Below are 13,438 nucleotides of genomic sequence, written 5' to 3'. Positions count from 1 at the left end.
GACTGAGGACAGGAACTGAGGACAGCATCGTTGATCTCCCTTGACCGGTCCCTCCAACAGTGTGTGTGCTGCTTTTGTCTTACCCTTGATCTGAACTGTTTGCTCGTGTTTCTGACCTAGAACAATCACGGCCCAGGCCCTGGAAGGACCATAACCATTTGGTCTCTTGGGTTTGGCCATCTGCAAAGGCCAGGTTCTGAGGAGCAATGGTGATGAGGGCCTTTGTCCTGTTGGCTGTCTTTGCAGAAGCCTCGGCGAGATCGTGCACTCCAAATAAAGCAGGTATGCCTTGGGACCACACTGTTCTCCTGGACAGGGTAGTTGCCTGAATCTTCCTTTGCCATGATCAGAGGCTGACTTGGTTCCACAAAGGCAAAGATATAGCCTAGAAAACACTTAAGCCCCCCCGGTGCCAGCAGACTGTCTCCACAGGATGCAAAAACGTATTGGATGATCTGACTTTTTTGAAATTAGAGAATGCTCTCTTTTCCTCCCTTTCTCTTTATTTATAACATCTCTACTTTTTTTTTTCTGTTTGACTACTGAATATCTGTCCTGTGCCTTAAATCAATACTTTACAATATTTTGCATGAAATGAACATTTTAAAATTTTAAGCTATGTGCTCATTTTCACAGCTGTGTGTGTGTGCGTATGTGTGTGTGTGTGTGTGTGTGTGTGAATTCTAATCTGTGGTTTCATGGATGTATTCCTTTTAAAATAAAATGGAAGTTTAAAAATGGACCAATTTTAAATATATAATACAGTTATTAAATAGATGGATATAAACTCTAAAAGTAGAACTTCAGTGGCTGAAATTTGGGGGAAAATACTGAATAGCAGGGAAGGTGTTTTTAATCACATGCCGTGTGTTCAGGGGTGGCTGGGATTCGTGCTCTTTAAAGTAGGCAACTACCATGACCCTGTGTGGTTCAAACCATGTGTGTGTTCTTCCAGATGTCATTCTCGTGTTTTGTTATCCTAAAACCATCATCACCAAAATCCCTGAGTGTCCCTATGGATGGGAAGTGCATCAGCTGGCCCTCGGGGGTCTGTGTTACAACGGGGTTCATGAAGGAGGTTACTACCAATTTGTCATCCCAGATTTATCACCTAAAAACAAGTCCTACTGTGGAACCCAGTCTGAGGTAAGGCTAAGCCACATAATGCTTAAGATTAGACAACTAGCCTAAGAATGCCTTGACTTTTTTTATTTTTATTTTTACAGAATGCATTTTGATTCATTGTACACAAATGGGGGACAACTTTTCATTTCTATGGTTGTACACACTGGAGATTCACACGATTTGTGTAATCATATATGTACATAGGGTAATGATATTTGACTTTATTCTTCCTAATTTGTTGTTGCTGGAACCCACAAGCCCTTACCCCCATGGTTTTTTGTTTTTGTTTTTGAGACAGGATCTCACTAAGTTGCTTAGGGCCTTGATAAGTTGCTGAGGCTGGCCTCAAACTTGTAATCCTTCTGCCTCAGTCTCCCAAGTTACTGAGATTACAAGGGCCCCCTCTATGAATAGAGCAAAGTACATTTCCCACTTCTGACTAACTTCAAATTCTTAGCTTATGCTCCCAAGCCTCTGTCCTTCTCAGGTTGGACAGGCAGTTGAATGGACCAGCCTTTCCCCAAGAATTGGAAGTGATATTAAGATGCATTTGGATGAGTATTTTAAAGGAATGAATAGAGCGAAGCACAATCTTCAACTGGGCCATGTGAGGTTCCTAAGGCAGGGAATCGTGGAATTAATAGCAGACATTCTCTTGCCAAATGTCCTTGTATGCCAGAGGAGAAATTCCACACCTCCCATAAAGCCACAGTTCAAGGCCACAGAGCCAATAGGGATGTAGTCATAAAGGGAGGGTAGGTCTCCAGACCCTCCTGTTGAGGTCCAACTGCCTTGACCAGCAGATGATTATCCATCTGCTGTGGATCTCAGTATCTAATATTCTGTGATTTTAGAGTCCAGAACAATCTCAGAAATAGTGCTTATTGTTGGAAGAAGGGAAATGCAAAGAACTAGACAGTGATGTTCTAGAAATGGGAGAAGGAAGAAACATTCACTCACTATATTTCGACAAGGGAAATGGATAAAAACTTGATACTGGAAAGTAGACATTCTTGAGTAGGTTCTTTTGGGTTGGAAGCCCAATGGGTGTATGAATTTTTTTTAAGCATACAACATAATCTGGGTTATTTTAAACAATCTTAGTTGAAGGCGCTCAAGAACTCTTCACAGAATTCTTTACCAAAATCACCAGCTCCCACACAGACAGGAAGAGTAAGTTCTACCATCAATGGCAAGCACAGCACTCGTGTCCCCGCATTGGGCTTTGTCTGAGCCATCCTCATCCACTTTTCCCAGAACCCTCATCCTTATTCTGGGGGCCCCGGCCACCCTAACTGCCTTCTCCCTCCCTCCAGTACAAGCCCCCCATCTACCACTTCTACAGCCACATCGTTTCTAATGACAGCACAGTGGTCGTCAAGAACCAGCCGGTGAACTACTCCTTCTCCTGCACCTACCACTCCACCTACTTGGTGAACCAGGCTGCCTTTGACCAGAGGTAGGTTGCTCTGCGGAGTGGAGGGCTGCTGCCGTGTGTGTGTGCTGCAGCCCTGCCAACCAGGCATGTTTCAGTCCTTATGCAAAATTCTCTCCCCTTTTCAGAGTGGCCACGGTTCATGTGAAGAACGGGAGCATGGGCACATTTGAAAGCCAATTGTCTCTCAACTTCTACACTGTAAGTCCAGGTTCCCCTTCCTCCCTGTGGCCTTTCCAGGAGATGATGGGATGCTTCCTCGGGATTCACTCTTCCCGGGCTCTATGCGAAGCCCCGCTGAGAACTCAAGTTGAGACCTAAGCTGTGGTTTAGTTTTCGACCTCTTTAAAGAGTAAGTGTAGCAGAAAGTCAGATGCATCGACTGCATGGAAGTGCTGAAAGGTGCCACAAAGGTAAGGCCAACCTGCCCATTTCACAGGTGAGAAGCTTGAGGCAATGTCAGTAGACAGTTAAGACAGGCGATGTCTGACTCTTAATCAAGATTAATTTCCATTACAGCCTACTCCGGAGATTTATTTATTCTTAAAATCTAGCTCTTCTTAGAGCATTTGGCATAGAGCATTGAATTTCCTGTGACGGAACTAAGGAGAAGAGCTAGGTCTCACCTCTGCTGCTTAGCTTTCAGTGAATGGGTCTCCTCATTATCTAACTTGGGTCCGCAGCCTACATTGACATTGAAGTTAAAGGCACACTTTGGTATCCCTCAAAAGAAAGTACCCCAAAGAAACTAAATATGCCACAGCCACCAGCTCAGCTGCCCTCCTATTTAGAAGGGGTGACTTCCAGGAGGACACATGCACACACCGAGGAGACCCTGCCAGCTGACTAGAGGAATATACAGGTAGATGCAGAAACTTTGCCTAGAACATAGAGCTGGAAGACATCCTCAGAGAACATCACGTCCAACCCCTTATTTCACAAGAGAAAAGTTCTCCTACCTGGAACTCCTCTAACTTTGAACTCTTGGAACTCACTTGACCTGCTTCCTGGAAGGCTATTAGCCCTGCCAAGCTCGGCAGTGAGAGCTAGAAGGTTGCTAGAATAATCCAGTCCATTGTACAGGTGAGAATCTGAAGCCCAGAGGAAGGAAGTGATTTGCCAAAGGTCACCCAGGTACTTGGGAGAAACCTAGTCTAGAGCCCAGACTTCCCAGCCATGGCTTCAGTGGTGGACTCCCCGTAAGGACGTGACGCTTAAGCATAAGGTCCCTCACTACACAGCTCCTTGTTAAGCCCTGTGTCTAATTTTGGATTCAGTTTCTGAATCTTCTTATTAAAGAGGACTCCAACTGGGTAAGCTTCAAGGTCCCCTAAAGCCTGGATCTGCCCCTGGCCACACACCACCAGTGATTAGATCCTGAGAAACAAACCCCTACAATTCCTTGACCTGTCATCAGGGGGGTAAATACAGTGTGGGCCACCAGGGTGATGAAAGGGTGAGCAAATCCTGCAGGACTGATGAAGACTGTCCAGAGAAGAAATAGGCTTCCACACACTGACAGCAGTCTCAGGGGACGTCCTGCTGACGGGCTGTCTTTACTACTGAGTCCCTGTCCGGAAGTGCGTAGTTGTTATTTTAACCAGATAAAATTATAGATAAGGTTTTACAACAGTTGGCAATAGAGAGATACCAGGGTTTTTGAAAATTTTCACCCAGACAAAAATATCAATCCATAGAACTAGAAGGAGCTTATTCCTTTAAAACGAAATTTAAGAGGCATGTTCCCAGCATCAGCCAGACAGACTGTCCACTCTGCTGCAGAGGCAGACTCCTAGGATCCCTCCTTGAACTATGGTAGAAATGAGGCTGAGGCCTCTCCTCAGGGCCCACCAAGATTGGTGCAGGATCCGCCTCAGCACAGAGGGACTCTGCCGTCCACAGACTTTAGTACTAATGAATATTCCCACTGTGGGCTTGATTTCCTATGCTTGGGCCTGTGTGCTGTTATTTTCTTCTCCTTTTTTTTCCTCTTGAGAGCATTCTTGTGTGTTTCTGAAGCAACAAGTGATCTTTGCATATATTTCCATCAAATTACCAGAAGTGGAGCGGTGCCCCAGATACCACAATGGCATCGGCGCGCTGCTAATTGCTTAGGATTCCGAGAACTTCAAATGCTGGACTCCACAGGCACTGGTTCTACTCAGCATGCTTCCTCTCTCTTTTCTCTCCATCCCCCTTCCACTCACTTTTGCCAAGGACCCATAGTTGGTATTCCCAGCGGAAAGTTATTTTGACTCCCAATCCAATATGAAGGAAGTTGGTTTACAGAAGTAGACAGCACTGTGGTTAAGAAAACGGACATGCCATCAGAACACTGGTATAAAGCCTGGATCTACATTTTACTAGTTGTGTGACCTTGGGCAAGTTAGTTAACCTCTCTGTGCCTCCATCTCTTTGTTTGTAAAATAGGGATATAATAACATTTAGTCCTTAGTTTTGTTATGAGAATTAAATGAAATAATGTTTTGGAAGCACTTAGTACAGTACCTGGCACTAGATAATTGCCCCCACAAATAGCCATTCTCATGATTGCAGAGTTTGAACCTACTTAACATGGAATCTCTGAGGGTTCCTGTTGTTACCCTTAGGGCATTGAATATCAATGTCAGTAGTATAGGATTAGGTTGATGTTTATTCAGTCAAAACAGTAATTCCTAGTCAGACAAAGAGAATGAAAAAGCTCTAAACAAATGTAAGCAATAGAAGCTAAAATTAGACTCCCAGAGCCAGAAGGAATCTCAAAAGGGATCAACCTTAACCTCCCACCCCAAGTTCAGACCACTTCTGCAAGATTGTTGAGGGATGGCTTCTCTTTCTCTTCCAAAGATAATGGCAATTGGGTCCTTCCCATTTTAATTCAGCATATGAAAACTGATACACAGAACTCCTGCCCATTTGTCCTGGTTCTGTCTCCTGAAATAATCCCATGTAATTATCTTGTGGACAGTCTTTCAAATATCTTTCATCTTCCTCCAGCTAGACATCTTCTCACTATGGTTCACTTACCATCTCCTCTGGGTATGGTCCAATTGATCAATGCTGCTTTTAAAAGTAGGGCCCAGACCACTGGGAGTTGTGGCATATGCCTGTAATCCCAGTGGCTCGGGAGGCTGAGGCAGGAGAATCACAAGTTCAAAGCCCCAGCCTCAGCGACTTAGTGAGGACTTAGCAGCTTAGTGAGACCCTGTCTCAAAATGTAAAATGGGCTGGAAATGTAGCTCAGTGGTTAAGTACCCTTGGGTTCAATCCCTGATATAAAAAAAAAAAATAAAAAAAAATAAAAAAAAAAAAGTGGACCTTGTTAGATTAATATGGGGTCAGGTGAGGCAGAGGTGACCTTCTAAGTTCTGGAGGACTCTGTGAACATGTCCTAGGATATTAACTTTGGAGCACTTTTCTTGTACCACTATTTCACATTGAGCTTGTGAGCAAAAGCAACATCTAGATTTTCCCATGTGAACTGCTGTTAAATCGGTGCATCTAACCTTCTGTAGGTAGCTGGTTGTGATTGGACCTTTGTGTCAGGTGAAGAGACTGGCATGGTTTTTCAAAAGGTTCTTCCATTCTGTTGGATGAATGAGTAGTTCATGCAGTATTTCTATGTTTTTAGGAATGCGAAAACAAAATGTCCTGTACTGTAGGGTAAAGATATCTGGAACAGGTCCCTAATTTTCATGTTATAAAGAAGGAAAGGACTAGATTAGGGACTACTATGCAGTTCCTGGATCAGTTGCTACCATTGGAAATATGTTCTTAAAATACGGAAAACCTCAGGCAGTGACAAGGGATATGTAAATCTGCCACTTCAACCTGCATGTTAAGCTAATAGATCATTTATGACTAAGAACATCCTAATTTAATTTTTGCAATCACTGAAATGGTGCAGGGACCTGACAAATGCAAGAAAACTGACTTCTAGGTGACAGAGTCTAGGAGGCCTTGGCTGGATCTGTGATTAGTAAAATAAGAGGTGTTAAAAGATGAAAGATTCTGAGTCTTAATAAAGTCCCTGTATGTTTGACCCTCAGGAGGTAAAACTCCATTTTGACTAGATATCCTTGCCAAACATGAGTTCTGCCTACCGCTGCCTACATACTGTAGTTCTGCAAAGCTCCAAGTCCATGAAACTTAATCGTTTTACTTGTACCCTGCTGTAACCTTTATGTTTCTATAATGTCACAAAGGTTATTCCATTTTGCAAATGGAGAAACTGAGGCCCAAAGACACTGACTTGCCTCCAGTGTGTCCCAAGTTAGGGGACAGAAGCTAAAGTTATCCCAGGATCCCTGTTCTTCCATCCTGTGGGTTTTGTCTCTGGCAGCTAAATCCAGAGAGTTGTGCAAGGTTGTTAGTAGAGTTAAATGAATCCAGGATTCAGAGAATGGAGCAGTCACCCTCCTTTTGGGTAAGTCAACTGGAAACACTGCTGTTATTCCTAAAAACATACCCAGAACTGCCTGATGGTGGGTGAAGACCACACAGCTGTGCCAGTGATCAGAACCTGCTGCTTCTGCGCTCAAGTCATGGGGCTGATTCCCCTCTACACTCAGGGTTGAGGCCCCAGTCTCCTCCACCCTCCCCTGTAGCCTCTCTAATCTCACCTCCTGCGCCCCTCTCTGCCCTCCAGGCCCCACTGCCACCTGCACACTGGCTCCCACCACACTGGCTGCTTTGCCCCAATGGAAGCATTCTTCCCTAGAAGGCTACGTGGCCCCCTTCCTTGTTTTCTTCAAGATTTGCTCAAATGTCTCTTCTTCAATGAAGCCCCCCAAAAACTTTATTTAAAATTGCAACCTGCCCTTCAACATTTTCTCAATCTACCTTTCCCTAATCTACCATTTTTATAGTTTTTGTGCATAACATACTATGTTCTATTCTAACATTCTTATAATTTACTTATTCTCTGTCTCTCCTGCTAGAATATCAGATCACTGGACAGATCTTTACTTTGTTCACCAATATTTCTTACCTGACATAGAAATCATCCAAATCTGTAGAACAATCCCTGATATATAGTCGGTAGTAAGTTATGCTGCTTCTTTTTGTTGTTAAATGTACTAGGAATCAGATCATAAAATTTCTAACCCAGGTTGAAATCTGCCCAGGCAAGAAGGTGAGCAAGGATAGAGAGGGACTGTGTGTGTTTGGTCCCTCTGGTCCTTGGATGATTCACCAAACACAGCACCTCAATATCCCTGGACTCGACTCGTTTCCATCAGCTGAATTTTGTTGGAATAGAAGAGATGTACAGTGTGTGTCTCTCCATAACCAGCAAATCTAGAATATGGGATATCCTCACCCCCACATAGATGGCTACATGGTTTCTTTCTTCCTGGAATTCTACGTGGTCTCCTGTGCTCCTTCTTTTGGGTTGATTCCCATCCCCATCCCATTCCAATTCATCCGTTCCTGCCAGACCCAACTTCTCAGTCTGAGAGATCATAATGCCTGATGTCAATTTCCTTCCCAAGAATGCCAAGTTCTCTACCAAGAAAGAAGCCCCCTTTGTCCTGGAGACATCTGAGATTGGTTCAGATCTGTTTGCGGGAGTAGAAGCCAAAGGATTAAGTATTAGGTAAGTGCTTTTCTTTATGTTTATATTCTTAAGTACCAAGGGGAAAAGTTAGCCCAGAGACTTTTCAGACATCAAATATTTCAAAGCACAAGACTGTGGCTCAAAGTGATACCATTTTGCTTTCTTTCCAGGTTTAAAGTGGTCCTGAACAGTTGCTGGGCCACACCCTCTGCTGACTTTATGTATCCCCTGCAGTGGCAACTGATCAACAAGGGGTAGGTTCCACTCTGTAGAGTCAGGGCTGCTGGTGGGGCCAGGAGTATCCCAGCCTGCTCTGCTCTGGCTTGGGATAGCTCGGAAGGATACATTTAGTTCACGCTGGGACCTTTCGGAGGAAACCCTAGTTTTCAAGAGTTCCAGGAGGGATTTCGTAGATATATTATCAGGGACATGATCAGTGCCCATGAGTGCAACTGAAACAGCGTGCCCATCTCAGACAGAGATGGGATGTGGGGACAGAGGTGTGTGGAGCCATGGGGTAAAAGCTCCCGGTGGACTTCCACCATGCAGAGGTAGCTGTCACCACGGGGCAAGTGCTGGTGCGAAGAGGCAGCTGTGCCAAGGCATCTAGACTCACTCACTATCTGCCCCCTCCGCTCCCCCTCCACAAAGCTCTGCTTACTTTATTTTCCACTGGCTTACACTTGAGCTGCAAAGAGCTATTTTAAGGTCTCACATCTTGAGTTCATACAAGGATCTCAGGTTTATTGACTAAACGATCCTGCAGGAATCTCATTGCATAACTTGGAAAATACCCACAGCTCCATTGCTACTGAGAAGCCACCACAAACAGAACCAGCTCTGACCTTTGGTCCAGAAACGAAGGTATAACATTCGTCTCTCTGAGGTGACCTTCCTTAGGTCCTGCCTCTGCTTCAATGAAGACATATTTAGAGGGTATCCTTCCAGTCATTTTTTCCCCTATGCTTATATTTTTAAAATGACCACATAGTTGACAAAGGTAACTTTATAATATAGGTATAATTTAAATAATGGAACATAAATTCAAATTTCCAATGGCAAAATCTCTTAACAGACACAGAGACGTGCCTTGAGTTCAGATGTCTGGGTGACACTGGGACCTGCTTCTCCCAGCACCCTGGTCATTGTCTTGGGGGGGTCATTTACTCGGGGGGTCTGCAACATCCCAGTCCTCAGGAGGGCTTTATCTCTTGGGGATTTCATTTCTTCAGGACAGGGGTGTGACTCACCAGGTGTTTGGCTTCTCTTAAGCCCCTCCCCTCCTATTGTACCTAGTCTGTAGAATGGGGACGCTCCAACCCATCTCGTAGGCCCTCACCTTGACTTCAAAACTGTGACGATCAAGCGAGGTGCTGCCTATCAAGTGCTTTGGAAGGACCAAGTGCTGCACACATTATGGGTAACTTTGTCCAGAGTTCCTGCTGGAGCTCCCTGAAGTGACATTTGGTCTCCCTTCCCCCGGTGCATCAGCTGCCCCACCGATGAAACGGTCCTCGTGCACGAGAATGGGAAGGATCACAGGGCAACCTTCCAGTTCAATGCCTTCCGGTTCCAGAACATCCCCAAACTCTCCAAGGTTTGGTTGCACTGTGAGACGTTCATCTGTGACAGCGAGAAGCTCTCCTGCCCGGTGGTGAGCCACCCTCCTGGGAAGGACAATGTTACCTGGGGGTGGGGTACTTAAGGAGCTGGGTTTGAACTGGCCAGTAGGATGTGTGTGCAGGGCTTCCTGGAGAAAAGGGCCCCAGTGCAGGGTGGAAGCTCCAGACCCATCCACCTGCCTCTGACAACCTACCCAGTCTGGCAAGTGTCATTTAACCTCTGGGCCTGGTTTTCTCCTCTTTCTACAGTAGTGTTAAGTAGTGATGGCACTGACAGACATGGAAATGCTTTGAAAAAGTTGGAGTATAAGGGAAAGTCAAGGTCTGCTCAAAACTCAAAAGGCAGGGGTACTTTTAGTCTTGATTGGACAGTCTTCAGAAATTCTGGGCAAGGGCTGATGGGACCTGGAGAGGAAGGACCAGCAATCTGTGCATTCAGGCCATCGGGTGATTCTGCTGCTCACCGAGCTTGAGAATACTGCCTTACAGACTTCAAAGTGCTGAATCCTAAACCGTTGTCCTCTCTGGTCTACGTGGACTGGAGGTCTCAGAGTTTCCAAAGAGGCTGCCTGTCTGTAATGCCTGGGGAACTGCAGAAATAAGGCTATGACCTCCAGTTACACTGACTCACTGGGACAGAAGATGGTGGTCCACAAGCACAGAGAGTAAAAGGGAAAGGAGCCAGAGGATGCCGGAGAGGGAAAAGGAGGAGAGAAGCATTTAGAGTTGATCAGAGGCTGAGCACGGACACCATACTGAAAAAGAAAATGAACGAGAACATGTTTTCCAAGTGTCCTCTGTCACTGTGATTAGAGTAACTGGAAGTAAAAGACTCACTCTTTATCAGAGATGCGGGTCCATTCCTCCCACATGTGGTGGTAATGACATCTTCCAGCAGGCTTTCTTCCAACTTGAACTCTTAATTCACTGAGGCTTTCCTCCTGGGTTCTCAGAATTATAAAATAGTAATAATAATAACAATACGGCAACTAGTATGTGTTGACTGGGGCACTTTTACTCCATCCAGTTTGTGACTTTTTTAAAATTTTAATTCCCTCTTCTTTCCCTTCCTTTGTTCTCGTCCTGCCTCTCCGGGTCATCAGACCTGCGACAAACGGAAGCGCCTGCTGCGGGACCAGACTGGGGGCGTGCTGGTGGTAGAGCTCTCCCTACGGAGTAAGCCTGTTTCCCACTGGCTGGGTGCACTCTGTGTTGTGCCCACAAGCACAGCCGGTTTGAGCATTTTGACTGAATTGCCAAACCAGGTGTGCCTGTGGACACAACTCTCACTTGCTCCTCCAGTCTTCTAGAGGGGGTTGGGGAACAGAAGCTCAGGCTAGACCAAGCAGTTGAGGTTTGCTGAGTACCTTGAAAAGTTCTATCTCTGACTCAAATCCAAAATGGCCCTAGGGAATTAGGAAATGCTGAGCTTCCAACTAGAACAGGCAGTGAAAAATGATAATAGAAAATAGGATGTTCTACGAATGTCAGGTGCCAGTCAACAAGCCTCTAATGAGCTTCCAGCTCAGAAATAAACAGGACCAACAAGGTCCCTGTTCTCAAAGAATTTTCCATCTAGCAAGGAACAAGGCCACTGTGGAGGGGCAGAGGTGCCAAGGAGTATCCAGCGAGGGATTTAATCTGGTCCCCACTTGGGGAAGACCTTTGTTGAAAACCTCTCCGATGAACTGAGGATGGTGGGATCTGGGGGTGATCAAGACCCATGGGGAGACTGGGTGTGATAGCAACCATAGCCGAGAGTCTAGTGACCTAAGCATGGCCGAGGGCCAAGCCCAGGCTGCCTCCTGATTTTGTGTGGGCTGTAAACCAAGAAGGAATTTAACATTTTAATATGGTTCCAAAAAAGATCAAAAGAAGAATAATATTTCATGACATCTAAACATTAGTTGAAATTCCCAATTTCAGTATCTATAAACAAAGTTTTAATAGACTATGGAGACACTTGTTCATTTAAGTGGTACTGTGGACATCGCATTCATGCTTCAACAGTGTGGGTTGGTGGTCATAGGGAATGGCTTGCAAAGCTGAAAATATCTACTGTCTGACCCTTGTCAACAGTGTCCCAACCACTGCCTCAGAGAGCCTGGGAGAAAATGGTGTGAGATGAAGCCTCAGTAAGCTTCAGCACAGGCCTCTCCCTAAAGGCAGTGGGGGTCAGGGTTTAATGGGGTGGGGGCTACAGTCAGGTGTATGTTTCAGAAACAGCTCTGCGATGTCTCTGCCATGGTCTTTCCTTAAACCTGTGTTCTCTCTCTTTACTCACTCCAGGTGGGGGATCGTTGAGTTTCCATAGCTTCTCAGGTAAGGAAAAGAGGTCCTTCTGGGAACACTGTGGGCGATGCCCACTTTTGTAAAGCAGATCTGTGTTTCAGAAGAAGCTTAATTTTGGCCCCAGCAATAACTTTAAGAATTGACAATTGCAAGGGGCAGAGGTAAAGGGGTCTTTCTCCAATCAGCCACTGGCTCTGAAGCGGGGAAGAGCTGGGATCGACTGATAACAGCAGGACTGGACCCCCCCCACCCCCCAAGTCTCAGCAAAGTCATTACAAGGTGACTTCACTTGGATTCCTTCATTTGGAGAACACAGTTTTCAATGATCTGTTCTTTCAACAAATGTTTGAGTCCCTGTTTTGTCTCTGCTCCTCATTACCTGAGTGACCTTGGCAATGACTTGACACCTCCATACCTGTTTCCTCTGTGGAACTAGGCTAATCATTAACCCTATCCTACCCGGTGTTGTATGGATTACTTAATGACAGCTAAGGGCACCATACAACTCAGTGAGCATGACGGGTAAGACCCCTGCCCTTCCTAATATGTGTGAAGTACATTGGGGTGGGGGGGGGGGGACACGTGATTCAAAGAGCAAACAGCGAAGCCCTAAGAGGAAGAACCATTTCAGCTATAACCCAAGATCTCCCTGGAATGACCAGAAGGAGGTAACTGCAAGGAGATGGGGCAAGCCCGCTCATTTAGTAACAAACTTGCAGATGTAGACTTTGCTCTTGTGATTACAGGGAAGTCATGTAAATCAACTTTTTAGACTCCAATCCTAGATTCTCATATTTAGAGAAAGTTGCATGGCAAAGGCCCTACAAGGAAACACATGATGAGAGTTCAGATTCCCATTCGCCAGAGGTCCAGAACCTAGGTTCATCCGCCAGGTTCTTTGCACTGATAAAAGTGAGCTCAAGAAAGGAACAGAAATGACTTTGTATAAAAGTTGGAGTTTTATGCAAACCTACTTAAGACCCTTGCGTGGGCCCTTCCTCGGGTTAAAGCCAGTTGAGCTCTTGCGCTTGGACAGCTGTCTCAGTGCCTTCTCCACCCGCTGTGGTTCACAGATGTTCTGCACCACCTCATCGTGATGCTGGGGATCTGCGCCCTGTTATAGGAGTCAGCCGGCTGCTGCAGCTGCTCCCCTCAGGTCCTCCTCAGCGATGACAAACTCGTCTATTGTGCTGCCAAAAAGAGCAAACAGAAGACGACATTGTCGGGGAGCAGAGACCATCGCTTTGCCAAATATGTGTTCCAACGATTTTTGTGAATTCAGTGATCAATTTTCTGTGGTGCCCTACTTCCTCTTGTTACTTCAGTGGCCCTTCGATGCCGCCAGTTCCTCTCCTGCAGCTGGGGGAGGAGTCTTCTCAGACTTAGGTCCAGACTGCAGTGCATTCC

The 13,438-nt window shown here is 45.6% G+C and overlaps 1 protein-coding gene across 1 annotated transcript; it reads left to right on the top strand.

Annotated features, from left to right (window-relative positions):
• Nucleotides 1–206: 206 nt before the first annotated feature.
• TECTB (tectorin beta) lies at nt 207–13,154 on the top strand (the record flags this gene model as incomplete). Its single annotated transcript, XM_079138434.1, has 9 exons — nt 207–282; nt 956–1,146; nt 2,442–2,584; nt 2,689–2,761; nt 8,053–8,156; nt 8,288–8,371; nt 9,609–9,771; nt 10,843–10,915; nt 13,105–13,154. 9 exons carry the CDS (start codon nt 207–209, stop codon nt 13,152–13,154), a joined length of 957 nt encoding a protein of 318 aa, XP_078994560.1.
• Nucleotides 13,155–13,438: the final 284 nt, after the last annotated feature.

The sequence above is a fragment of the Sciurus vulgaris genome (genome assembly GCF_902686455.1).
Source record: "Sciurus vulgaris genome assembly, chromosome: 4".
NCBI lineage: Eukaryota > Metazoa > Chordata > Mammalia > Rodentia > Sciuridae > Sciurus > Sciurus vulgaris.
This window is presented reverse-complemented; position numbering and strand designations above follow the sequence as displayed.